The sequence below is a fragment of the Mytilus galloprovincialis genome, chromosome 12 (assembly GCF_965363235.1).
Source record: "Mytilus galloprovincialis chromosome 12, xbMytGall1.hap1.1, whole genome shotgun sequence".
NCBI classification, from domain to species: Eukaryota; Metazoa; Mollusca; class Bivalvia; order Mytilida; family Mytilidae; genus Mytilus; species Mytilus galloprovincialis.
The window spans coordinates 8,911,326-8,939,109 of record NC_134849.1 but is presented as its reverse complement, the minus strand read 5'-3'; the positions used below and the strand labels follow the sequence as shown (position 1 = coordinate 8,939,109).

Below are 27,784 nucleotides of genomic sequence, written 5' to 3'. Positions count from 1 at the left end.
GATCTTGACATACATTGGTATGGAGGATGCCATTGAGCAGCACTAGCAGTCATTGAAATAATGTGATATGTATTATATATACTAGAACCTGATTTTCAAATATTAACTTGTAGAATGCTGAATCAACAGAAACCATTCACATGCTATAATTCCAAGGTTAACTGGAAGATAGAAATATGTAATAACATAAATACTGAATACCAAGGTAAATTTACTAGGCGAAAGTCCACAAAACCTGACAAAACCAAATGCTAGACTTAACCTATCAATGGGTGGATTGGAAACAACTCAAATTCCTAATTTGGTACTGTCCTTTTCTGAAGAAGATTGGGATTTAATCTCGGTAGCTAGGTGAACCCCCACTTTGTCTTCTCCTATTCTGCACAATAACAGGCAGATTAAGACCCATTTTGAGTTGCATTCATTTGGCTGTGCAGGTATGTCTAATCTAATTGGTATTTGAAAAAGATTTCCTGAGTAGAGATTGGCATGATCTCTGTTTAAAATAAAATCACAAAAATATTGAGGACAATTCAAAACGGAAAGTACCTATTCAATTGGCAAAATCAAAAGCTAAAACACATCAAATGAATGGACAAAAACTATCATATTCCATATGTCATATGTATTTTCAAGCATACTCTAGCTTGCTGTTAGGTGTGAGCGAATGTCATGTATTGAAGATTGTACTATGACCTATAATGGTTGACTTTTGCAGGTTGTGACTTGGATGGAGAGTTGTCTCATTGGCACTCATACCACATACTTATTGCAAGCAAATTATATGAGTGTTCAGAAAGATTAAAAAAAAATCAATAATTATGAATTACTTTTTATTTTACTTCAAACCAGATTGTTTAAACATTATTTTACATTTTCAGTTTTAAAATGTATCAATAATATACATAAAGCATGGTATAAAAAAATTTCCTTGTGAGTGTTATTTGCCCTTTTTGTTTGCATGAAATGAATATTTTGAGCCAATTCCATTATTTTTTTTCCGACGTAGTTGGTTTGTGCACTTTGAACTTAAGGACGCTTCACTATGGCAACAGACTACACATTCCAGAAAATCCTTTCTGTGATTGGACAAAATGCTGTCATGGTGGGTGATTTGGTTGTGTTTGAAAAAATGTCTCAAAAATTATATCGTGATGGAAAGCAAGTGAAAAACTATAAATATTTGAACTAGATCTTACAAAGATTTATCTTTTTATTCAAATAATTGTTTCTCCAATAGTTCTTTGCATCCATGACAGCTGTTTATTCGGGAAAATTATATAATTATATAATTTTTAATGAAAACTTTGTTGTACGAATGTACATGACTTTTAGAACGCACCTACGCATGTGAGATTTACGCGGGGTTTTGGTGAATGTAAACAGAAAGATACTACTTATACTACCAATAGTTTCTAGCTTTGTTAACCATGAATTAAGTTTAATGTAAACAGTAGTAAATGTATATTTGTTTCTTTTTATTTGCACTAGATTTTTTGACAAATGAAAATTTTAGGTGTTATCACAATATTCTTATATATTACTGCCTTAATATAACCAGACTTAGTAAAGAATTTCTTGAAGTTACATAAAGATGGAGATTTTATTAAAGAGGTCCTGCATCATTAAGTCATTGTGCTTCTGAAGGTTATCGAAATGATAGTTTTAAACATATACTCAAATTTAAATACGTTGGATATCTTTTTTAAAGATAGTTCTTGTTAAATCTGTATTTATTAATACATGTGATTTACATCAAAATTTACGATAAAAAGAATATTCAAATTAAAGGAATTGCAAAAAACATCTGAAGAAATTGTACAACAAATTAATTCTGGAGTTTTAGTTGTTTAAAGGGAAAAATGCATTAACTATAGATATCAAATAACTGTCTTTAAAAAACACTGGGCAAAAGTATTTAACAGTTTTTACTGAAGTTTACATAATTAATTAGAATTGTTTTAATTCAAATAAGGATATAAAATTAGTTTAAACATATTAATTTATAGTGGACTGGGAGACAAGTTTTGCAATTTATATTAATCCCTTTTCACTTTGCGGGTGCAAGTGCTGCCTTGTAGCGGCATTAGCCTACTCTTGTTCGAAATCTACAAGGATGTCTTTAATGTGCAAGAGATATGGCTCTCTGAAAACAAGGGTCAGCCGTTTATCATCCCCTTCCGACAGACTATCATCGTTTCTTTGAGACCATATTCGCAAATGGTGTCAAGAGAGAGCAGAAAATTGAGTTTTTGAAATTTTCATCCTAAACGGGAATAGAACCAGGAACCTTTGTGTTAGTAGTCCGATGCACTAACTACAGCTCCAAGGATATAAAATTATGACAGTGTGTTATTTGTGTACCTTTTATGTATATAATTGTTTAGTTGTTAAACAATTACTGACTTTCTATGAGATCATTGCACATCTATGAAAAAAATACATTTAAATATATTGAGATATTTAATCGTACAAAATAACAATAAAAAGTCTGTCTCAAAGTACCATCTTGAGAAACATGTACTGGGAGTGAAAGAAATTGTGTCATTAAAATATATTCTTTATGTGTTTCATCATTGTATGTTTAGATTTATAATAATCCATATTAATGATCTTAGCTGAGTCAGGCATATATAACTACCCAATACATATCCTCTCTATTCCAAATGAACTCTCATACAAACTATAAGGAAAAAGAATACTATTGAACTCATTGAGTAATATTAAATGTACAAAAGAGTGTTCCAAAAAGTATTTACAATGTTAAAATATAAAGCATTATTACAATAAATCTGTCTCCATCTGAGATGGTTTCCCTGATATAAAATTGTCTAAGTCTGAAAAGCTTTCTAGTTCTTTATCATCTTCTATTTGGTCATTTTGTTTCCCATTGTTTTTCATTTCATCAATGTTTTCATGTAAATAAAGACTCCACGAATCTAGAAATTTGTCACTGCATATTTCCTTTAAAGTGCTTGTATTGTTGGGAATCTGTTCTAGTGATAGTTCATTCCTCTGCAATATAAGCAAATATTATATTCTACTGAAAGAACTTATGTGGTAATCATTTTCCATGATATTTATTTTTACTTTTAATTGTTAAGTAACGATACATATATAAATGTATATATAACTGAAGTAGAAATTAAAAAAGGCTAAGAAATGAATTGTTTGAACTGAGTCTCCAATGGAAAAATCCCTTGTGAATTTGAGGTATTACGAAAGTGGATAGATTACTTGGCAGATATCGCTCATCTGTTGCTATAATAACGAGTTATTTTGGTGGGGTTCATGTTTCTCAGTCTTTTTTTTTGTTTTGTGTACTATTGCTTGTCTATTGTTATCGGTTCTCTGTTTATTTTCGACATATGAGTTTGAATGCCCCTCTTATATTTTCGCATAATTATGGAAAGATTTATGAGATTTATTCTCTTCTAATTTTTTTTACGGATTAAATGTTCTTTATTTGAAAATTGTTCTGTGGGATGTTTATCTTTTGACTTCTGATGCATTAGAAAAAAGGGAAACTGACAAACTCACCTTTGAATCAGCTGATGAAGAATTTTCAGCAATTCTGTCATAATGTTCACACTGAAAATATATAAATATATTCGTTAATACATTATTTTTAAATGTTTACCTATACTCACAGATTTATGATATAAATTAAAACAATTCATAATTTTACTCTTCTAAGTAGTGTTTTGAAACATATAAAATAATGTCTACCTCAATGAAAGTTTATTTGTTGAGTGCCACAAGTTGATATCTTTACGTATATTAACCAAAATTCTGATGCAACATTGCTTGTAACGTTCACTTTGATAGGTTACATTACCAATTCTTAATTGATGCTATAAAAATGTTCCCGTAAGCCCAGACGATGTATGACAAATTTGTGATTTGACGTTGTTTACTGTAGTTTCTTTAGAATGGAGATAAAATAATGTACTTTAAGCTTCGAAGGCATCAATTGGTGATTTGAAGGGTGCAAATACCTATGCTAACATTTTGCCAGTACACTCAATTTATGACCACCAAATCACCAATTAATGATGCCAGAGCTTATAATGCAATACAGTTATCTCCAAAATATTACTAATATTGTACTGTTGCAGCTGATTGAAATATTTGTTGTATACATTATGAAGTTTCGTTAATCTACTCACAAACTCTGCTGAAGACATATATACCTGATTCACTTTTATTTTAAACAGTTTCTTTGCAGGTTCTTCTTTGTCCTCTATTTGTTTCCTCTATAAAAAAATAATTAATGAAGATTTAAAAAAGCAGTTACATTTTTTCAATCAAAGAAACTGATGAAAATTAATGCAGCATTTTTTGTCTTGCAAGACAGCCATTGTGCTGCTTTGATGACAACAGTGTTTGCAGGGTAAACTTAAAATCATAAGAAACCTCTAATTAAAAAAAAATATGCATAATGTTTTTTATAACTAAATGGATAGTTTTCATTATACAACTTATGTACATATACTTTTTTCTGAGGACAATTCTTTAATTTGTCCACATTTAGAAGAAGTTTACTTATTTTTAATTGCTTGCTTCCAGGAAGCAATTCGCCGACATATTTTCCGTATGCATAGTGACCCGAGCGTAACCCTCCTCGTAAAAATCCAGTGACCACAATACGCATGGATCTGTCATTGAAATAAACAAATATCTGATTATACATGTTAAACATGTGCTCAATACCCATACTTTTTGTGATTTGTTTACTATACGGTGACAATCGGTAAAACTCGGCTTCAAAACACGGCATTTAATGAGCAGCCCTATTTGTTAAATCATAACAAACAGAGAGAAAAAAATTGACAATTATATGATATATTTGCGAAAATAATGATAAAATCGTGCACAGAGGACTAAGTTTATGATGTATACATGCAGTGGTTCAAAAATTGGACAAACATTATTTTCACCACTCACTCGTTTCATATGACTTTAATGATTTTGTTTGAATATTGTTTATGAGGAATCATATGCATTGACTGTAATTTTATTTAGTTTGAGATTATTTTTCCCTACTCCCTTTGTCAATCCATATTGACTTTAAAAATTTGGCATACTTTACAAGTCAAAGTTGTGATTAGATTAGTTAATGGGGAACCAAATATTGTAAGGCATACTATCCGTAATATTTGGTTTACAGTTGGATTAGAATTTTTACCTCTCATTACAATAGCTGTATCTGTTCCAAAATAGTCCAAAATAATATATATCAATGCATGTTCCACAAAAAAAAATCTCTTAAACGATGAATTGTCGTAAATGGTTGGTAATATATAGATTCCACAACTGCAACAAGTGCATTACAATATTTCTTCACTCGAGACACAATTAAATTTTAATATTTAAAGTGTGAAGCTTGCCGATCTTTTTAAATAAATAAAATTTAACTGTTTAGAGTGGAGAAATATTGTAGTATGCGAGTTACAGGGGTGGAATCTGTTTCTCTTATGATTTTTATCTTTCCTTTTCAAAGATTTGAGGAAAGTTGTGTACTTTTGATGTGTTTTCATCAGGCATGGTCACCTTTTTCTGGACGTCACAGTAAGAAAATTCAGAAGAAAACAAGAAAATTTAACGTCACAATAGCACCTGAGATCACCCCTAGTTTTTGGTGGGGTTCGTGTTGTTTATTCTTTAGTTTTCTATGTTGTGTCATGTGTACTATTGTTTTTCTGTTTGTCTTTTTCATTTTTAGCCATGGCGTTGTCAGTTTGTTTTAGATTTATGAGTTTGATTGTCCCTTTGGTATCTTTCGTCCCTCTTTTAAATTTCAACCAATCATTTGCCTATCACAAATTTTTCACTACTGATGAGAAACATTTTTCTCACACCGGTCAAGAAATGTGAAAAACGCACAAAAATTAAAATCTTACATATTTTAATAATTACCTTTACTTTGGAGGTACTCATATTGCCACCAAGGTTTTCACCATTTCTGTTATTTGAACTATGAACAGAGTCACAAGCTTGTAAACTAGTTGTATCATACTCGGTGGTGCATCTGCTTCCATGTAGATCTGATGCCAGGGTGTTATGAGTTGTCAGGGTGTCCAAATCATTGTGAGGTGTAAGGTGTTGATGTGTGAGAGGTGAAGGTGTTCCCTGCCTCTGTAAATCAAATGACATGGGTCTGTTGTCTGTATCTGAATTATCATTAGGACATTTCGTTTGGTTGGCAAGCTCATTTTTAAGTACAAAGTCGATGAGATCTGGTGGTAATACACTATCTTCAATGTTCTCTGGGCACTTTGCTGGGACTAATGGTTCAGTGATTGTTTGCTCATGACTTGATTGATCTAGATGATCTGTTGTACATTTTATATGAAGATAAGCATCTTTGATAGGAATGGTATAAGAGATATATCTGAGATCTGTATTCTGTTCAAAAATTTTTGATATGTCTATTGTAATATGAGGTCTTTCATCGGATCTTACAAGGGCATTTTTGAAAACATGTTCAGCATGCTCATCAACTGACTGTGTTTTCCACCATTGGTTTAAAATGCAATGTACTTCTCTTGAAAATAGACCTTCTTTATGCAAATTATGTAAGGAACAATCTAACTTTTCCAAATTTGATTGTTTTGAATATAATCTACATAGTTTTTCCTTATTTTTCTTTTGTCGGTCAGTGTCTGTACAGTTGTACATGGTTTGGTATGCATTAACTATTTGTAGAGTATTCTCAGGAATGCTCAGATATGGAAGTTTTAGGAAAGTACAGACAAGTACTGTGTCAGGGCATTTGGGTTTGTCCTTGTTTTTTCCTCTGTTTTTAGGGTTAAAAAAGGGGACATCATCTGGCCAGTCGACTGGTGGTGGTCTATTCCATGTTCCATCCCCTTTTTCCATTGGATCTGTTCCTTTAGCCAGTCTGCATAGTGTATTGGCTAAATCACGGGTTATCTCAGCTACCATTTCTGCCTGCTTCTTTTGTCTCAGATCATTATTCAGTAGGTCTTCTATTTGCTTTTTGTTCAAAGTTGGGTTCTCAAGGCTAATTTTACTATTTTGCAAGTTTTTGGCATCATCTTCTAAATTTGACAAAAATAAGTTGACTGATGCTGACTTAAGTTTTTCCATTTCAATTCGATAAACTTGCAGTTTATGTAACAATTGAATGTTTTTATTTGTCCATGCTGATATTTCAGATTGGTATATTCGAGGTATATCTACTTCTTTCCTTTCTAAACATTCCAACAAACATGTCAAAATTTCATCATCTGTTATCTTGTTGCCTTCTGCATCCTTTGACACATTTTTGGTGTCATAAAATGGTTTATCCGAGGGCCATTGCACTGGTTGGTTGTCTTTTTGCCATAAGTTTTTTGGTTTTGACTGATTTGGTATTCCCCAATAAAGTTTTAGAAGGATACTATTTATGTCTTGGAGCCACTTTCTCTTTTGTTCAGAGTTGTGCTCCAACTGTTTCCTACTCCATGCAGGTCCTGGGTGAACCTCAATGTCCCCTGCACACCACAATAGGTACAAGCTTGCCATGTCATATTCATACTTCAGTGCCAGGTACTTTTTGAGTTTTGCTGATTTATGTCCAAGAGCTGTCAGTAATAGAAGAAGTATAAATAGTATCAACAGCTTTGCCTGTTCTGATTGCATTTCTACTTTATTTTCATCTTCAGGTCCTTTCATATTAAACTTCCTTGAATATTGATGGATGTCAACATTCTTCATCTTTTTACCACTTAAGATGGAAGCACACTGAGTATAAATTAGATTTTGTTCACTCGTATTTTGTGCATATTTCACCTCCTTGTTATATTCACATCTCTCATTCCCATGTTCTGTTGTTGACATTGAAGTAACTGTTACTAGTTTTTTTCTTAAATAGCATTGTAATACCTCTTTCATGAAACTTGTATCTGATAAATTATCAGCAATACTTATTATATATACAGTAAGTTCAGCTTCATTTTCTTGACAGTTTTCCCTGTAAAAGTTATTTAGACATCTGTAAGCTATATTACTGCCTGCATGACCTTCATTGATCAGTTTTCTGCACCAAAAAAGTTTGAATAGAAGATTTAAGTATGGATCCTTTTTTACAGAATAAAGATATTTGGGAACAATAAATGATCTCATGTTTTGAACTAGAAATAGATAATGACTGATAGTTTCATACAATTCTTCCTCTGGCAGAATGCACAGTAGACTAGAGAGTAAACTACTTTTTTGTTTAATCCTGTTCCCTTTATTGTTCCACATTGTGTCTATTTTATCACATGATTTAGAACGATCATGTGGTACTATTTGTCTATTGCTGTCATCACTGCCCATATTTATTTTCCAATCTATCAATAGCTTAAGGTTTTGAACCATGAATTTTCGATACAATTGGTATTCTTTATGTTTGATCAATATTTCACAGTTTAACAGTATTGATTTAAGTTGCAGGTGTGGATATATCCTCCCAATAATAGAACACAGATCTTCAAGTCTCATTGACAAATTCATCATATTAATTTGCTCACTATATTGTATCAAGGTCTCATAACATTGATCTGCTGGCAACATAGTCAGTAAACATGTTAGTTCTTTTGTAATCCAAACTTTAAATGGTTGAAGGCATGATGAATTAATGTGTAGTACACATAGGAGAAATATGCAAGATTTAGACATTGTTTTATATTCTTTCCTCGTTTTCATTTCTTTAATCATGGACATAACCAAATCTGTGTTTTTAACCATGAATTGTTGGTATTGCTGATATTTCTCTTGTTTCATTAGTTTTTCACCATAGCAAAGTTTTAATTGCAATTCATAGTATGGATGTATCTCTCCAATACATAGAGTCTTCTCTGTTACAAAAGACTTCAAGATCATAAGCTGGTCTATATACTCATTATAAATATGGAATAAATCCGATTCTGACTTCCTCGTTATTAGTCTGGTAAGATTCTTGAGTACCCATGACTTACTATTCTCCTGACCTGGTACGGAGAACAAACAGAAGACGTGAAGAAATGTTGTAATTGATTGGGTGCAACTATAGCCTGAAATCAGCACATCATTATCATTAATGTTGTATTCCCTATTCATGCTATTCATTTTCAGTAACTCCTGTTCACATCTCTTAATTTTATCACACATTGCTGATAGTGATACTTTATTAAATCTCCTCCAAATTCTTTCATACTTATCAATTGAATCTGATAAACAAAAATCATGAAAAGATATAAATTGGCTTTCAGTATTTCCTTCATACTTGTCATACTCATAAACATCTAATTCTAATACACCACCATTATCATGAAAAGATGTTAATTGGCTTTCAGTTTTTCCTTCATACTTGTCATACTCACAAACATCTAATTCTAATACACCACCAATATCATGAAAAGATGTTAATTGGCTTTCAGTTTTTAATATATGGTCCATTTCTAGCCATGATGTCATGGATGTAGCCATGCTGTACATGCTTCAGATGTTTTAACTTTTACCTCATAATAATTTATTTCTACATATTTGGTATGTTTGTGTTTGAATTCAGATTACTCTAAATTCCTGTCTCTATTCCTGCAATGAAAACAAAAAAAAGAATTAAAATCTTGATTCAGGGATTAATTATTGTGTAGTATGTATGGCCTGTCATTAATTAACACAACTGCATAGAGAATGTAAGTAACAGTCCTTTTGCGCCAATTACTGTTTTTAAGGGGTATCATTTGCGTCAAATTTTGTTTTCCAAATGTATCAATTGAGCCAATATTCGGAACTCATTTGCGCCAATTTACCTGTTCTTATTTTTGGCTTAAAAAGTATCATAAATTCGGAGATATTTCACCATGAAGATGAGCATCTGGAGAGAAATGACTTGAAATGCACTAGACAGTCCATGTACAGAGAGAGAAGAAAACTTATTGCTTTGCTGAATATTTATTACAAGATATGCCAAAAGAGAAGAAAAAAGAAGCTTTTGTGATTATGTTTTAGCCACATATGTTGAAAACACAGTGCTTTGTTCCCTCCATCCGTGGCAGGTGGCGCAAGCGTAGCATTGGAGAAAAAAGTTGTGGCGCAAAAGACGCATTTTGGCACAAACTGATCTCCCTCGGGTGTGTTCATGAGCAGGCTTTTTGTATAACATTTTGATTAGGTAATTAGGTATTGATACAATACCATAATGATTGACAACTGTCATTATCACCAAACAATCAGAGCTAGAAAAGGTGGGCCTTTAATTACAGTCCCCCACCTCTTAAACTGTCAATAAAATTGACCACATTACTTATCAACCTCAGTCTTACATAATTAGAACCTTCAATATACAAATATTTGACCTCATAATTTAATACACAAATGTATATATTAGATGTTTGACATATATAAGAATGATAGATTTATTTATTGCCTATTATTTTTTATCTACAATACATAAAGTGTTTCTGTAAATTATGTGTGAAAGATAAATGATAAATTGATTAACAAGATCTTTTAAAAAAAATGAAATATGAATATAAATAAAAACATGAATATATAAAAGCTATTTTAAAACTTTTAATTTATTAAACAAACCATTGTTTATTAATTTATTTCTCATCAATCAAATATATCATTATGTCTATTTAAGTCATTTGAATTTTTATTAGAAGTAAATATATATTTTTTCAAGAAAGAATCCAAATTTTAATAAAATAAGTTTTTCTTAATTTGTTTACGTTGAAAAAGTACATTTTCAATGCCCTGTTTTGAGAAATACTTTAAAGTTGTTCTTAGCTTTTGGTCTAGATTTTATGTCTCGCAATATCGTTTTTAGCAATAATGCTGTTCATTTTCCCCACCATACCTTAATATGAAACTTTTGTTGATAATAAGGACATACTATGTAGATGTGCATATAGACAGGAAATTATGATTCAAATTTTATTTCTTACAGTTATTTTATTTCTGCAGTGACAATGTGGGGACATGGGGTATGTGAGACACTAAGGTTCTTTAATTGTAAATATCTTTATCCTTTGATCTTTTGATTACAATTCTACCTTGACAGGCAAGTTTGTATTTAGCCTATAAAATACTTATTTAGCCTTGAGAATTGAAAGGTCAGTTTATCCCATTCATACAGTAGAATTTGATAAGATTGGCTACATGCCATTTACCTTGTCCAAAATTAATGTCACTTTATTGTTATTGTGATATTGTTAAAGTACAAAAGAACCCTATATTCTGACCAATACTTAAACTTTGTGCATCTTGATTTATTTGTTCAAAATCTGGTAATGTTGATTTTTTGGGGTTATTTTTGGTCTTCTTTACATGGTTTTTTTTTTCAGATATAAAAAAAAATATCTGCTTGACTTTATAGAAATAGACTATGCTTGCAGGTTATATATTACACTGTCTTGTTTTTTTGTTTGCACCAAATCTTACAGATTATTATTTAGTTGCAAAATATTTTAAATGAGAACTGATTTTTTTTTACATCTTTAAATGTGAATTGAAGGTTAAAATAATCATAATGTGAACAAGAATGAAGAAAACATCTTGGTCCCAAAAAAAACATCATCAACCAGGATATAAAATCCCAAATATTAATTTATTATACTAATATCAGTTCATATAGAATAAACTTTTAAAGATTATATTGATTCCTATTAACTTGAAATCTCAAGCCACTGTTTTGCATGTTTACAATGTAGGTCATGTCCCAACAGAAAATCAATAAATATGACAGTACAATGTACTCTTAGCACAAACACATAAGGTCACTGTGAAATAGACATCTAGGGCAAGAAACAGTCAGTGATACCAAACCAGTTTGACTAGATGACTAGTTTAAAACCAGTTTTTTAGCTCACCTGGCCCGAAGGGCCAAGTGAGCTTTTCCCATCACTTTGCGTCCGTCGTCGTCGTCGTCCGGCATCGTCGTTAACTTTTACAAAAATCTTCTCCTCTGAAACTACCTAGCCAAATTGAACAAAACTTGGCCACAATCATCACTGGGGTATCTAGTTTAAAATTGTGTTCGTTGACCCGGTCAACCATCCAAGATGGCCACCATGGCTAAAAATAGAACATAGGGGAAAAATGCAGTTTTTGGCTTATAACTCAAAAACCAAAGCATTTAGAGCAAATCTGACATGGGGTTAAAATATTTATCAGGTCAAGATCTATCTGCCCTGAAAATTTCAGATGAATCGAACATCCTGTTGTTGGGTTGCTGCCTGAATTGGTAATTTTAAGGAAATTTTGCTGTTTTTGGTTATGATCTTGTTTAATATTATAGATAGAGATAAACAATATAAATCAATAATGTTCAGCAAAGTAAGATCTACAAATAAGTCAACGACCCATCTGGTCAGTTGACCCCTTTAGGAGTTATTGCCCTTTTTTCATAAATATTTGTAGACTTTTAGAAAATATTTTCCACTGTAATTACTGGGCCAAGTTCATTATAGATAGAGATAATTGTAGAAACAAGAATGTTCAGTAATTAAAGATCTAAAAACACATCACCATAATCAAAACACAATTTTGTTATGAATTTATCTGTGTCCATTGTTTAATATGCACATAAACCAAGGTGAGCGACACAGGCTCTTGAGAGCCTCTAGTTAATATCTGTAAATATCTTTAAATTTTTAGGGCATTTTTTCCTTTAATAGCCTTAAAATAGGGGTCTTAAAAATAACTCTCATTCTGTAAAAATTATTTTACTATTTAGTCTTTCTTTTTCAAGATTATTGATCAATTCTGTACATTGACCCTTATTTTTTCAGTTATTTTGCACAGTTATTCTTTATACTTTTTGCACCGCATTATTCTCTATTCTTTTTTTTGTTGTTCATTTTCTCTATTCTCTATTCTTTTTGTTACTATTACATGTATTCTCTATTCTGTAAACCCCATTCTGACCCTTATAGGTAAACTTCTACTGTATGAATAGGATAAACTGACCTTTCAATTATCCAGGCTAAATAGGTATTTTATAGGCTAAATACAAACTTACCTGTCAAGGTAGAATTGTAATCTGAGTGATACCGGTGTTACTCAAGTCACCATAATGGGTATTTGTTTCATTGAGCAATCCTTATTCTTATATCTGAATCAGAGGCAAATTTTGCCTCAGAAAGTTGAAACTTAAGTTTCTTTATCATGTTTATAATTTCTAAATCTTCTGGAAAATACCAGCAAAAAATATACTTTGGTTCATAATTTGAAGCTATATTGTTTTAGTGTGAGATATAAGAACTTAATCTTTTTGAATGTGTCAGAGACGAAATACCACCAGTCAATATGACACCCAAAAGAAACTATTGGCGATTGGGATTTAATCATAGAATATGTCATTGTTAAACCCTGGATGCATTGCACTAATCAAAATTGTATTTGTTTATAAATACCTTTAATTTGTGAAATGTGGAGTGAAAACTGACTGGGATTTTTTACAAAAAATATCCTGACCATGATTTGGTAAAAAAAAAATAACCATCTATATTAGAACCCTGGTTTAAGTTTTGTATTTTTATCCAAAAGGATTTTCCATCATGCTCCTCTCGGTGAAACAATAGTTTGTGCACCCCCAACCCTCAAATCATGGATCGGTACATCATTTCAAATGTATAAATGCTCAGAAACCACCCATATGTATCAGTGGGCTGAAATTTTTATGCATTAATATGAATGGGCAGGGGAGGGGGAATTTTCCAGTCGCACTTCTGTACCTATTTATAACTGAAAACCAAAGTAATCCTTCCACACTTTTCATGTTGAATTGCTGTGGTTCTCTAGAAAGAAAAGCTTTTGACGTTTAAAATTATGTTGTTAAATTTCTGAGAGCGTCAAGGGAATGTGTATCACAAGTTTCAGTATATTGAGGTCAATCCCCATCTGATTTTAGTTGTTTTCATGCTCAGAACCACCCCCATATATGAGTGGGCTGAAATTTTTATGCAATAATATATGAATTCCAAAAGCACGGAAAACCGTAGTAATCCACAATCCTTTAGGGTATACTGTTTGCTGAACAGGCCATAATACTAACAGACAAAGCGTCAATGATGATGGCACATAAATATTTGCTTAATTACCCCAAAATATTTTGCAACATGCTCCACTCCACAGAACAATATTTTTTGCACCACCTTCCCCGCCTAACAATAAATCCTGGACCCTCACCTGTTTTCTGGTGTTTTTGTGCCCCTATGAGTGGGCTGAAAATTTTATGCATTAATATATAAATGGGGGTTGGTCACATTCCAGTCACTCTACGGTACCCATTTCTAACAGAAAACTGAAGTAATCACACCTCCCTTTTCATGTCGAATTGATGCAGTTCCCCGGAAGGAAAATTCTTGACATGTAAAAATCTGCTGTTAAATTGCTGAGAGCGACAAGAGAATGTGTATCACAAAGTGTTTCAGTGTTAGGTTAATATTTAATGTATCTGCTATGAAATGAAACTTAAATTTGCTAACAGAGGTGCCATGACGAAAAGGATGATGACACATAGATTTCGTGAAGGATGATTGTTCTGAATTGGCTTTTTTCCAATTTTAACCCTCCAGTTCCCCCAAAAAGTTCTTGAGAGGACCACAATAATTTACGCTGGTCATTACATCTTTGTGGTAATTTCAACTATATTCTTTTAGTAATGGAGATAAAGAGACAATTATAATGTATAACCTGCTACATGAATGTGTTTAGAGGAGTGTTTTTTCTTTAATTAAGATGGACTTTTTTTTAGTTTTGAGTCTTTATTTGTTTCCCCTATACATTTTAACTTGAAATCATGTTATAGGGTATTTTGACAGACACATATAGCCCCTCAGGTTAGCCATAGCTTAATCTAATGCATTTATATAAATAGTGTTTTCCTTTATTGCCAACATTTTGTATGTTACCTATTTCTTGAATGCCAACAAAAAATATTCCTATTGATGTTTATATAATAACAAAAGGTGTTTTTAACTATTTAATATTTAAAAAAAATGAACATTTCATCACTTCTTGATATAAACTAGAGGCTCTAAATAGCCTGTGTCGCTCACCTTGGTATATGTGAATATTAAACAAAGGAAGCAGATGGATTCATGACAAAATTGTGTTTTGGTGATGGTGATGTGTTTGTACATCTTACTTTACTGAACATTCTTGCTGCTTACAATTATCTCTATCTATAATGAACTTGGCTCAGTAGTTTCAGTTGAAAATGTTCGTAAAAATTTACAAATTTTATGAAAATTGTTGAAAATTGACTATAAAGGACAATAACTCCTTAGGGGGTCATTTGACCATTTTGGTCATGTAGACTTATTTGTAAATCCTACTTTGCTGAACATTATTCATTTATTGCTCTATACAGTTTATCTCTATCTATGATAATATTCAAAATAATAACCAAAAACTTCAAAATTTCCTTAAAATTACCAATTCAGGGGCAGCAACCCAACAACAGGTTGTCCAATTCATCTGAAAATTTCAGGGCAGATAGATCTTGACCTGACAAACAATATAACTCTGTCAGATTTGCTCTAAATGCTTTGGGCTTTGAGTTATAGGCCAAAAACTGCATTTTACCCCTATGTTCTATTTTAAGCCATGGCGGCCATCTTGGTTGGATGGCCAAGTCACCGGACACATTTTTTATACTAAATACCCCAAAGATAATTGTGGCCAAGTTTGGACTAATTTGGCCCAGTAGTTTCAGAGGAGAAGATTTTTTGTAAAAGATTACTAAGATTTACGAAAATGGTTAAAAATTGACTATAAAGGGCAATAACTCCTAAAGGGGTCAACTGACCATTTTGGTCCTGTTGACTTATTTGTAAATCTTACTTTGCTGAACATTATTGCTGTTTACAGTTTATCCCTATCTATAATAATATTCAAGATAATAACCAAACAAAGCAAAGATTTCCTTAAAATTACCAATTCAGGAGCAGCAACCCAACAACAGGTTGTCCTATTCATCTGAAAATGTCAGGGCAGATAGATCTTGACCTGATAAACAATTTTACCCCATGTCAGATTTGCTTTAAATGCTTTGGTTTTTGAGTTATAAGCCAAAAACTGCATTTTACCCCTATGTTCTATTTTTAGCCATGGCGGCCATTTTGGTTGGTTGGCCGGGTCTCCAGACACATTTTTTAAACTAGATACCCTAATAATGATTTTGGCCATGTTTGGTTAAATTTTGCCCAGTAGTTTCAGAGAGAAGATTTTTGTAAAAGTTAACGACGACAGACGACGACGGACGCCAAGTGATGGGCCATGGTGAGCCAAAAAAAAGAAGTAGATTTTGGGGTTTGAATTATTATGAATTTCAAGCAACTTCCATATTTGAACTATCTTAATGTTACCACATGTCTGTAAAATGGATTATTTTGTATCAAATGTTTAAATCAACTTACCTTGGTTTGAATCTACATTCTATGTCCATCCCTGTATAGAAATAGTATATTAGTTACAATATGAAAAATGCATATACATCCCTGCTTTCTTTAGTGTTAAAATTATCACCTTCTTCCATAGACAATATCTTAAGACTAACCGTGTATTTACTAATACTCCCGACTATATTTCAGCAGTTTTGAATCAATGAGGCACAAAGAAGGGAACTGTATGATAAATTACTTTTGTTGAAATTCAATTTTATTGTTATAATTTACCTGTGGTTATTGAATGAACTTTGTGATATGTGTTGATTAACTTGATCTTTATAGGCATTTTGATTAGGAACAAAGATTTTTGAATTTGAATTTTTTGTCCTTACACTACCTTTTGAGTTAAACAATTCTAATTAAAGGATAGGGAAATCCTATGAATCTATTTTTATCCTTGGGTTAAACAATACAGGCTACATGGAAATATTTCTTTTGTTATTACAAGGAGTTTATTGAAAATATAAGTATTAAGGATATTTGCTGTGCTACAAGTATTCAAACTACCGGTATAATATATATTTCAAAGAATTTGAATAGGTGAGACATGCATGAGGAATTGTAAAAATAATATTTGCTGTTTATATACAGTTTAAATGTCCTGGTATATCTTTTGACCTTATTTTACCTTCTGAGTTACACAATTCTATTTATAGGATATGGTGAGTCCAATGAATGTTTGAAGTCCTTGGTTAAGACAATATAGACATCAGGTATAGGGGAAGGGTTGAGATCTCACAAACATGTTTAACCCCGCCGCATTTTTGCTCCTGTCCCAAGTCAGGAGCCTCTGGCCTTTGTTTAGTCTTGTATTATTTTAATTTTAGTTTCTTGTGTACAATTTGGAAATTAGTATGGGGTTCATAGAAGGTGGAAGACCAAGATGCTTCATTCTTTGTATATGGATTCCTCACTTTACGAAGTTTCCGTCAGTCACATGTCCAATGTCCTTGACCTCATTTTCATGGTTCAGTGAACACTTGAAAAAAAAGTTCAGATTTTTTGTAATGTTGAATTCTCTCTTATTATAAGTAATAGGATTATTATATTTGGTATGTGCTTACCTTGCAAGGTCCTCATACCCGTCAGACTGTTTTCACTTGACCTTGACCTCATTTCATGGATCAGTGAACAAGGTTAAGTTTTGGTGGTCAAGTCCATATCTCAGATACTATAAGCAATAGGGCTAGTATATTTGGTGTATTGAAGGACTGTAAGGTGTACATGTCCAACTGGCAGGTGTCATCTGACCTTGACCTCATTTTCATGGTTCAGTGGTTATAGTTAAGTTTTTGTGTTTTGGTCTGTTTCTCTTATACCTTATGCAATAGGTCTACTATATTTGTTGTATGGAATGATTGTAAGGTGTATATGTCTAGCGGGCAGATGTCATTTGACCTTGACCTCATTTTCATGGTTCAGTGGTTATAGTTAAGTTTTTGTGTTTTGGTCTGTTTCTCTTATTATACCCCACGCAACGAGTTGTGGAGGGTATAATGTTTTTGACCTGTCTGTCCGTCCGTCTGTCAGTCCGTCTGTCAGTCCGTCCGTCAGTCCGTCCGTCCTTCAGTCCTATTTCTTGTCATTGCAACTCCTCTCAAACCACACAACAGAATTTCACGAAACCTTTTCAGATAATAAGGACATACTATGTAGTTGTGCATATTGACGGGAAATTGCGATTCAATTTTTTTTCTAGGAGTTACGCCCCTTTGAACTTATTTACTTTAATGTACTACTGCAACAGTTTGTCATTGCAACTCCTCTCAAACCACACAACAGAATTTCACAAAACCTTTTCAGATAATAAGGACATACTATGTAGTTGTGCATATCGACGGGAAATTGTGATTCAATTTTTTTCTTAGGAGTTACGCCCCTTTGAACTTATTTGCTTCAATGTACTACTGCAACAGTTTGTCATCACAACTTCTTTCAAACCACACAACAGAATTTCATGAAACCTTTTCAGATAATAAGGACATACTATGTAGTTGTGCATATTGACGGGAAATTGCGATTCAATTTTTTTTCTAGGAGTTACGCCCCTTTGAACTTATTTACTTTAATGTACTACTGCAACAGTTTGTCATCGCAACTTCTCTCAAATCACACAACAGAATTTCATGAAACCTTTTCAGATAATAAGGACATACTATGTAGTTGTGCATATCGACAGGAAATTGCGATTCAATTTTTTTCTAGGAGTTATGTCCCTTTGAACTTATTTGCTTCAATGTACTACTGCAACAGTTTGTCATCACAACTCCTTTCAAACCACACAACAGAATTTCACGAAACCTTTTCAGATAATAAGGTCATACTATTTAGTTGTGCATATCGACGGGAAATTGCGATTCAATTTTTTTCTTAGGAGTTACGCCCCTTTGAACTTATTTGCTTCAATGTACTTCTGCAACAGTTTGCCATCTCAACTCCTCTGAAACTACACAACAGAATTTCATGAAATTTTGTAGATAATAAGGACATACTATTTAGATGTACATATTGGCAGGAAATTAATATTTCTTTTACAATTTTTTTTTCTTACACTTATTTAATTTCTCCAATGACAATGCGGGGACGTGGGGTATGTGAGCGTGCTCACTAAGGTTCTTTAATTCTTTATGCAATAGGTCTACTATATTTGTTGTATGGAATGATTGTAAGGTGTATATGTCTAGCAGGCAGATGTCATTTGACCTTGACCTCATTTTCATGGTTCAGTGGTTATAGTTAAGTTTTTGTGTTTTGGTCTGTTTCTCTTATACTTTATGCAATAGGTCTACTATATTTGTTGTATGGAATGATTGTAAGGTGTACATGTCTAGCGGGCAGATATCATTTGACCTTGACCTCATTTTCATGGTTCAGTGGTTATAGTTAGTTTTGAGTTTTGGTCTTTTTATCTAATATTATATTCCAAAGGTCAACTATATTTGGTGTATGGAAATATTTTATGATCTATATGTCAGTCCCGCATGTTTTATTTGACCATGACCTTTAATTCACAGTTCAATGCACAGTGTTAAGTTTTTGTGTTTTGGTCTATTTTTCTTTAACTATAAGTAACAGGTCAACTATATTTAATGTGTGGAAGCATTGTTAGCTGTATGTGTCTGCCTGGCATGGTTCATCTGACCTTGACCTCATTTTCATGGTTCATTGGTCTTTGTTTATCTATCTTGGTTAATGTTAAGTTTATGTAACAGTTGTAATAAAGCTTTATACTTAGGACTATCAACACAATATCAATGATTAGTAAAGAAGGTGAGACATTTCAGTGTGTGCACTCTTGTTGTCTGTTTTCCTTATACTGTATGCAATAGGTCTACTATAATTGCTGTATGGAACCATTGTAAGGTGTACATATCTAGCTGACAGGTGTCATCTGACCTTGACCTTATTTCATGTTTGAGTTGTCAAAGTTAAGTTTTTGAGTTTGGGGCAATTTTTTTAATACTATATGCAATAGGTAAACTATAATTTTGTGTATGGAAATATTTGATGGTCTATATGTCAGTCACACAGGTTTTATTTGACCTTGACCTCATTTTCAGGGTTCATTGCTCAGTGTTAAGTTTTTGTGTCTTGGTCTTAAACTATAAGCAATAGATCAACTGTATTTATTGTATGTAAGGATTGTTAGCTGCACATGCATGCCTGCCTGGCATGGCTCATCTGACCTTGACCTATTTGTCATGTTTTTTTGGTCAATGTTTATTGTCAATTGTCAATTGGTTAGTTTTCTTTGTTAATGTTTAAAAGTTTAAAACCAGGTTCAATACACCATTTTCTACATAAGAATATTGTCAATGTCAATTGGTTAGTTTTCTTTGTTAATGTTAAGTTTAAAACCAGGTTCAATAAACCATTTTCTACATAAGAAAATGCCTGTACCAAGTCAGGAATATGACAGTTGTTATGTGTTTCGACTTTTGATTTTGCAATTTGATTTTGGACTCTCCTTTTTAGCTCACCTGTCCCAAAGGGCCATGTGAGCTTTTCCCATCACTTGGCGTCCGTCGTCCGTCGTCGTAGTCCTGCGTCCGGCGTTAACTTTTACAAAAATCTTCTCCTCTGAAACTACTGGGCCAAATTTAACCAAACTTGGCCACAATCATCTTTGGGGTATCTAGTTTTAAAATTGTGTCCAGTGAACCGGCCAACCAACCAAGATGGCCGCCATGGCTAAAAATAGAACATAGGGGTAAAATGCAGTTTTCGGCTTATAACTCAAAAACCGAAGCATATAGAGCAAATCTTACATGGAGTAAAATTGTTTATCAGGTTAAGATCTATCTGCCCCGAAATTTTCAGATGAATCTGACCTTCCGTTGTTAGGTTGCTGCCCCTGAATTTGTAATTTTAAGGAATTTTTGCTGTTTTTGGTTATTATCTTGATTATTATTATAGATAGAGATAAACTGTAAACAACAATAATGTTCAGCAAAGTAAGATCTACAAATAAGTCAACATGACCAAAATGGTCAGTTGACCACTTTAGGAGTTGTTGCCCTTTATATTCAATTTTTTAACCATTTTTTGTCAATCTTAGTAATCTTTTAGAAAAATCTTCTCCTCTGAAACTATGTGGCCAAATTAATTGAAACTTGGCCACAACCATCTTTGGGGTATCTAGTTTAAAAATTGTGTCCGGTGACCTGGCCAACCAACCAAGATGGCGGCCATGGCTAAAAATAGAACATAGGGGTAAAATGCAGTTTTTGGCTTATAACTCAAAAACCAAAGCATTAAGAGCAAATCTGACAGGAAGTAAAATTGTTGATCAGGTCAAGATCTATCTGCCCTGGAATTTTCAGATGAATTGGATCATCAGTTGTTAGGTTGCTGCCCCTGAATTGGTAATTTTGAGGAAATTTTGCTGTTTTTTTGTTATTATCTTGAATATTGTTATAGATAGAGGTAAACTGTAAACAGCAATAATGTACAGCAAAGTAAGAACTAAAAATTAGTCAACATGACCAAAATAGTCAAATGACCCCCTAAGGAGTTATTGCACTTCATAGTTAATTTTTAACAATTTTCACAAAATTTGTAGATTTTCACTAACATTTTCCACAGAAACTACTGTTATAGAAAGATAATTGTAAGCAGCAAAAATGTTTAGTAAAGTAAGATCTACAAACACATCACCATCACCAAAACACAATTTTGTCATGAATCCATCTGTGTACAATGTTTAATATTAACATAGACCAAGGTGAGCGACAGGCTAGTTGAATTTTGTCGGATTTCAGTATATTTGTGTTTTTACTTTTTATGTGACAGTTGTAATAAAACTTTGACTAAAAGACTATCAACATAATATCAATGATACGTAAAGAAGACGAGACATTTCAGCGTGTGCACTCTTGTTTACTTTTCAATTTAAAATTAAGAATGGAAATGGGGAATGTGTCAAAGAGACTACAAACCGACCATAGAACAAACAACAGCAGAAGGTCACCAACACTGAACAGGTCTTCAACGCAGCATGAAATTCCCGCACCTGGAGGCGTCCTTCAGTTGGCCCCCAAATATATATATATACAATGTACTAGTTCAGTGATAATGAACGCCATACTAAACTCCAAATTGTACACAAGAAACTAAAATTAAAAATAATACAAGACTAACAAAGGCCAGAGGCTCCTGACTTGGGACAGGCACAAAAATGCGGTTAAACATGTTTATGAGATCTCCCCCGTTTACCTCTAGCCAATGTAGAAAAGTAAACACATAACAATATGCACATTAAAATTCAGTTCAAGAGAAGTCAGAGTCTGATGTCAGAAGATGTAACCAAAGAAAATAAAGAAAATGACAATAATACATAAATAACAACAGACTATTAGCACTTAACTTACATGCCAGCTCCAGACCTCAATTAAACTGATTGAAAGATTATGTCTTCATCATATTATGAATATCAGAAATGTTTTCTATTACCTTATTTGAAATTATATAAGGATAAAGAGAATTGGTATGATTATGTTAATAATACATCTATCAAATCAGAGTCCAATAGGCATTAAAATGTTTGGATTTTTCTCTTCTCAGTGTTCTTTTGTTCAGCACCCTTTGTATTCCTCAAGCAATTATATTTATAGGATATGGAATTGATTTATAGAAAAACAAAGGATATATGGTATCCATCCATGACACAAATTCAGTACATGCACAGCAAATAGCCCACAAAAATCAAAGAAACTGAAAATAGCAAATAGAGGTCATTAATTAAAATTTTACATGAAATTTGACTGCATCATGTTTTCTTTATTATAATTCCAATTACTCTGGCTTCTTCCTCTTCAATGCATTAAAACCTTTTACTTAGCAACTACATTTCTGCCTAAGGTAAAAACATATCCCACCCCCTCTCCCTTTTGAAGTTAGATAGTTCCTCCCCAATATATCTCTTGACCTAATTTTTCCTTAAGCAATTCTATTTATAAAATATGGAGAGTCCAATGAATCTATTTATATCCTTTGGTCAAACAAAATATGTAAATATTTTTGTTGACAACTACAAGGAGGATTTGAAAAGAACTTGAAAGGATATTTACATTGGACATTTAAAAATTATCAGATGTATAGATATAGGAAGATGTGGTGTGAGTGCCAATGAAACAACTCTCCATCCAAATAACAATTTAAAAAAAAAGTAAACCATTATTAGGGAGCTACCATTTGATTTTTATGGGGGGGGCTAGGATGAAAAATTTTGTCCTGCATTTTTTTTTAGCTGTAATCTCTGTCCTGCCTTTTTATTTTTCACTCTGTTCGGTCCTGCCTTTTTTTTTTTAGTCTATCCTGACTTTTTTTTACCTAAATTGTCGTCCTGATTTTTTTTCAAATTTCCTCCTAGCCCCCCCCATAAAAATCAAATGGTAGCTCCCTTAAATGAAATTATTTGATTACAAGGAGATTTTTGTTTGTGATAACCAATGAGACAACTATCAAAGAGAGTCAAAATAAAAAAAGACTAAGCATTAAGTGGTCACTGTAGGGCTTTCAACAATTACCTATAAAATGTTGGATTTTATACACAATGCTTATTACCACAAAACTCAGATCAAGTTCAAATTAAGGTAGCAACACTTTCATTGATCTTGAGTTATGTCCCTTTATAACATTGTGTACAAGTGGGGGCATGATATTTGTGTAACATGGACACATTTCCCATTTATTTTAATCTACTGTGTAAATTAAAACATGTTATTTAGCATCCAATTATTTATATTTCTCAAAATAAAACTGATTTTACTGTTTTACAGAAAAACCTGGTTTAAAAGACCACTTAATGGAGAGCAATAAGTGGTCCCTTAAAACAGGTGGTCTTTTAATACAGGTTCAATTTATATTAAATATACTACAGAGGGATTTAAAATTAATGGTCTTATCAGACAGGTTTTTGCTTACATGTAATACAGATAGTCTCTTAAGCAGGTTTGACTGTATATCCCTTCTGACAAAATCATTTCAATTGTACATGTATTTCTGCTTCTCTTATCATACAATTTTGCGAATTTCAAATGAAAAATCCTGAGACATTGTTTGTCTGTCAAACATTCTGCCTGTGATCAATGGTCTAACTAAAAAAAATAAGGTTATTATTGCTATATAATAAATTGACTACTGTATATTGTAAAATATATTTCTATGGTTAATAAATGCTTGAATACAAACTATCTATTATTGCAGGTAGGGACAGTCACACCCGTAGAAGATTATCTAGCATTAGTCAACAGAAAAGATGTGGATAAATTTGATGAAGGTTTGTTAGAGGTCAAACAAATACCACTTCCTTTTGGTTAACAATTATAAGAAATTGCAATCTTGTAAATAAATTTTGCATTGTTTTATTTTCATATTTACACATTTTTATCTGATTGTATCTCTTTCAATATAAAAAAATTGACTCAGTGTGAAGATCTAGTACAACACAAACTTAATATTCATATCAAATTAAAGAAAGGCTTATGATACCAAAGGGACATTCTTGCTCATATTGAGTCAAAGACAAACTGACAGTCCATGGCAAAAAGTGAAAACTTCAAAACAACAAATAGTCTAGAAAAACACAATAAATAGAAAACTAACAACTGGCAAGCACCACTAAAAACAAGGAATGATCACAGTATGCAGATTCTACTCCACCATATTATGTTCTTGTCCTAAAAAAGCTTTAATTTTGTCTTGAATTTATCATCATCATCACTTCAGAAAAGCAGTGTTTAAGCTTAGCTCACTGTGTGCTTATAGTTTTATATTCTACCCATCATCCAGTGTAGTCTACAAATCATCACAGTAATTTATATATTGCATTACAGCTAGTAAACAGATGCAGAAGAGAATACAACAAATAGTAACTGATTCTTTTGGAGCTCAGTTCTACCCTAAAGCTACTGATTGCTTGAAGACATTGAGGGAACAGTGTATTAAGGTTAGTCATGAATTGGTTGTAACTCCTTCAAAATCTACTGCATAAAGATTCTTACATTCATACCAGTAGATTATTGGAATTAACCAATCGAGATAGTTAGATTCTCAATTTTAAAGTCTGAGCCTTGGCGAGGATTTTAAAATTGATCATTTAACTATCTTGATTGGATAAATCTGATAATCTCAAATAACTATGTAAGAATCTGTTTCTCTAATGATTAAAAAAAACATTTTTTTGGATGAAAATCTAGTGCCTTCCTCTTTCCACAAAGTTGTCAATTCTATTAGGGCCCCGACTAAAAGTCGGGTCGCCCTATAGTGATCAGTCTGTCCGTCCGTCTGTCCGTCCGTCCGTAACACTTTCGTGTCTGCTCCATATCTAGAGAACCATTATGATTTCATACTTAATACTTAACATGATTATCAACCAACACCAGAGGGTGTGTCATGTTGTATGTACAACTTTCTAGGTCAAAGGTCAAGGTCAAAAACTTTGGTTTTAGTTGACAACCCCGTGTCCTGTGGTGTAGATCGTGTCCGCTCCATATCTAGATAACCATTATGATTTCAAAGTTTATACTTGACATCCATTTTAACAACCACCAGAGGGCGTGTCATGATGTATGTACAACTTCCTAGGTCAAAGGTCAAGGTCAAAAACTTTGGTTTAGAGTTGACAACCCCGTGTCCTGTGGGATTGTGTCCGCTCCATATCTAGATAACCGTTATGATTTCAAAGTTTATACTTGACACCCATTTTAACCACCACCAGAGGGCGTGTCATGATGTATGTACAACTTCCTAGGTCAAAGGTCAACGTCAAAAAAACTTTGGTTTCAGTTGACAATCCTGTGACCTGTGGTGAAGATTGTGTCCGCTCTATATCTTGAGAACCATTATGATTTCAAATATTATACTTGACATCCATTTTAACCAACACCAGAGGGTGTGTCATGATGTATGTACAGCTTCCTAGGTCAAGGTCAAAAACTTTGGTTTAGAGTTGACAACCCCGTGTCCTGTGGTGAAGATCGTGTCCGCTCCATATCTAGATAACCATTATGATTTCAAAGTTTATACTTGACATCCATTTTAACCACCACCAGAGGGCGTGTCATGATGTATGTACAACTTCTTAGGTCAAAGGTCATCGTCAAAAAAACTTTGGTTTCAGTTGACAATCCTGTGTCCTGTGGTGAAGATTGTGTCTGCTCTATATCTTGAGAACCATTATGATTTCAAATATTATACTTGACATCCATTTTAACCAACACCAGAGGGTGTGTCATGATGTATGTACCACTTCCTAAGTCAAAGGTCTGTCTGTCTGTTGGTCTGTCCATCGCTAACAAATTTGATCCACACTATATTTTGAGAGGACAGCTGTTATTATTTCATACTTTATACCTGACAAACATTTTCAACTTAACATATATATAAACCAACACCAGAGAATGTGTCATAATGTATGCATCCTAGGTCTAAGGTCAGTCTGTCGGTCTGTCCATCCGTTCGTTGTTCTTAACAAATTGTGTCCGCTCTACCTCTCGAGAACCGTTAATATTTCATACTTTATACTTGGTGGGTCATAATATATTGAAGGCATAATTCTAAAAATATGTGACAAATATCAATTGGGCAGCACCTTTAAACATATTGTTCAAACATCAATCCATATATCCAGAAGTCACCTTAGAGTAGTCAACAATTAGTTCACATCATGCAGTTATATCACTATTATACTATGAAAGTAAGATGAGAATATTTATCAGTTTTAACTTAAAATCTTAGATTGAAATCACACATGAGACTATGTAATAACTTCAAATAATGCTTCATATCAGATTATCCATACAACTTATTTACCCCACGTTATTGACAGCGAGGCCCACAGAGATGGCTTCCATCTCAATGATATCTAGTTTACACCTATTACCATATGTTTTTAAAGTTGTTAATAACTTTTTTTATACCCTCCTGGATTTGTACCAAACTTGTTTATAATCAAAAGCTAGTATCTAGAAAGAAATTTTGTTGAAATTTTGTACCTGTTTATCCATATTTTACTTATAAATGTATAGTTTTACTTCCAGTTAATAATACATACAGTCTGCACTTAAAGATTTTACAACATTTATTAGATTTATTAGATTCATAAACTATCCTCGATTTTTACCAAACTTGAACAGAAGCCTCTTAAAATCAAAAGATAGTATTGAGAGGAATATTTTTATTGATTTTTTCCCCTCATTTTTGTTGAGCCTGCGTTTAACAGCAAAAGTAGGCAAGACACTTGGTTTCGCCTAACCCTGAGTCTAATTTTTTCATTACAATATCTTTGTCTGAATGTATCTTCTCCCCATGATTTATGTGCAAGTTTCTCCTTTCTTGTCTGTGACAACAGTGGTAGAATGCTATCGAAGAATGCAAGACAGAGATATTGCAATATAAACATTTGTTTTGTATTTTGTAGAAAATGGAAGCTAAATCCTTTAACATATACATGAGACAGTTTAAAGACACATTAATACAGAAAGGAAGAAGAGATTTCTGGGATGAAATAGTCACAGGTATATGTTGTTATTTATCAATATATCAGGTAAAGACCAGTTGAAACAAACAGTCCCTGTGAAAGTTAAATTGCTTCATTGTTCAAATACTGTCAATTCAGAAATTAATGCATGGATTTATTATTGCGATTTTGTAATTTAGACTAAAATGCCATTTAAATATTTGCTATATTGAGAAAAATCGTGTTGAATTCCTATACGAAATTTCAAAACGAAAGTTTAAATTATTGCGATTATAACCTTGTTGCATTTTTTGCAGTAATAAAAACATTGCAATAATTTCTGAATTTAAAGTAATCATTTCAGTGGATATGTTTGTCATGTTAGTTGGGAGAA

The 27,784-nt window shown here is 32.7% G+C and overlaps 2 protein-coding genes across 2 annotated transcripts in view; one reads left to right on the top strand and one right to left on the bottom strand.

Moving 5' to 3' along the window:
* The window catches only part of LOC143054649 (X-ray repair cross-complementing protein 5-like), a 73,392-nt gene that overhangs the window by 43,726 nt on the left and 1,882 nt on the right, over positions 1–27,784 (top strand). Inside the window, exons 17-19 of the mRNA XM_076227663.1 lie at positions 24,138–24,210; positions 24,767–24,879; positions 27,352–27,448. Coding sequence (XP_076083778.1) covers positions 24,138–24,210; positions 24,767–24,879; positions 27,352–27,448 — 283 coding nt within the window. The remainder of the gene's footprint in view (positions 1–24,137; positions 24,211–24,766; positions 24,880–27,351; positions 27,449–27,784) is intronic.
* On the bottom strand, positions 838–9,257 carry LOC143054887 (uncharacterized). Its single transcript, XM_076227970.1, has 4 exons — positions 5,920–9,257; positions 4,194–4,256; positions 3,541–3,591; positions 838–3,015 (listed from the first exon to the last, which is right to left on the bottom strand). The coding sequence occupies exons 1-4, from the start codon at positions 9,136–9,138 to the stop codon at positions 2,782–2,784; spliced, it is 3,567 nt and encodes a 1,188-aa protein (XP_076084085.1). The 5' UTR covers positions 9,139–9,257; the 3' UTR covers positions 838–2,781.

Bases quoted from the DNA above. Each gene is read 5' to 3' on its own strand.
- LOC143054887 (XM_076227970.1), bottom strand. From the start codon at position 9,138: ATGTGTGATAAAATTAAGAGATGTGAACAGGAGTTACTGAAAATGAAT. The intron at 4,257-5,919 runs GTAATTATTAAA...ATTTTTTTATAG, and splicing joins TGAGTACCTCCAAAGTAAAG to AGGAAACAAATAGAGGACAA. The intron at 3,592-4,193 runs GTATATATGTCT...ATATATTTTCAG, and splicing joins TTAAAATAAAAGTGAATCAG to TGTGAACATTATGACAGAAT.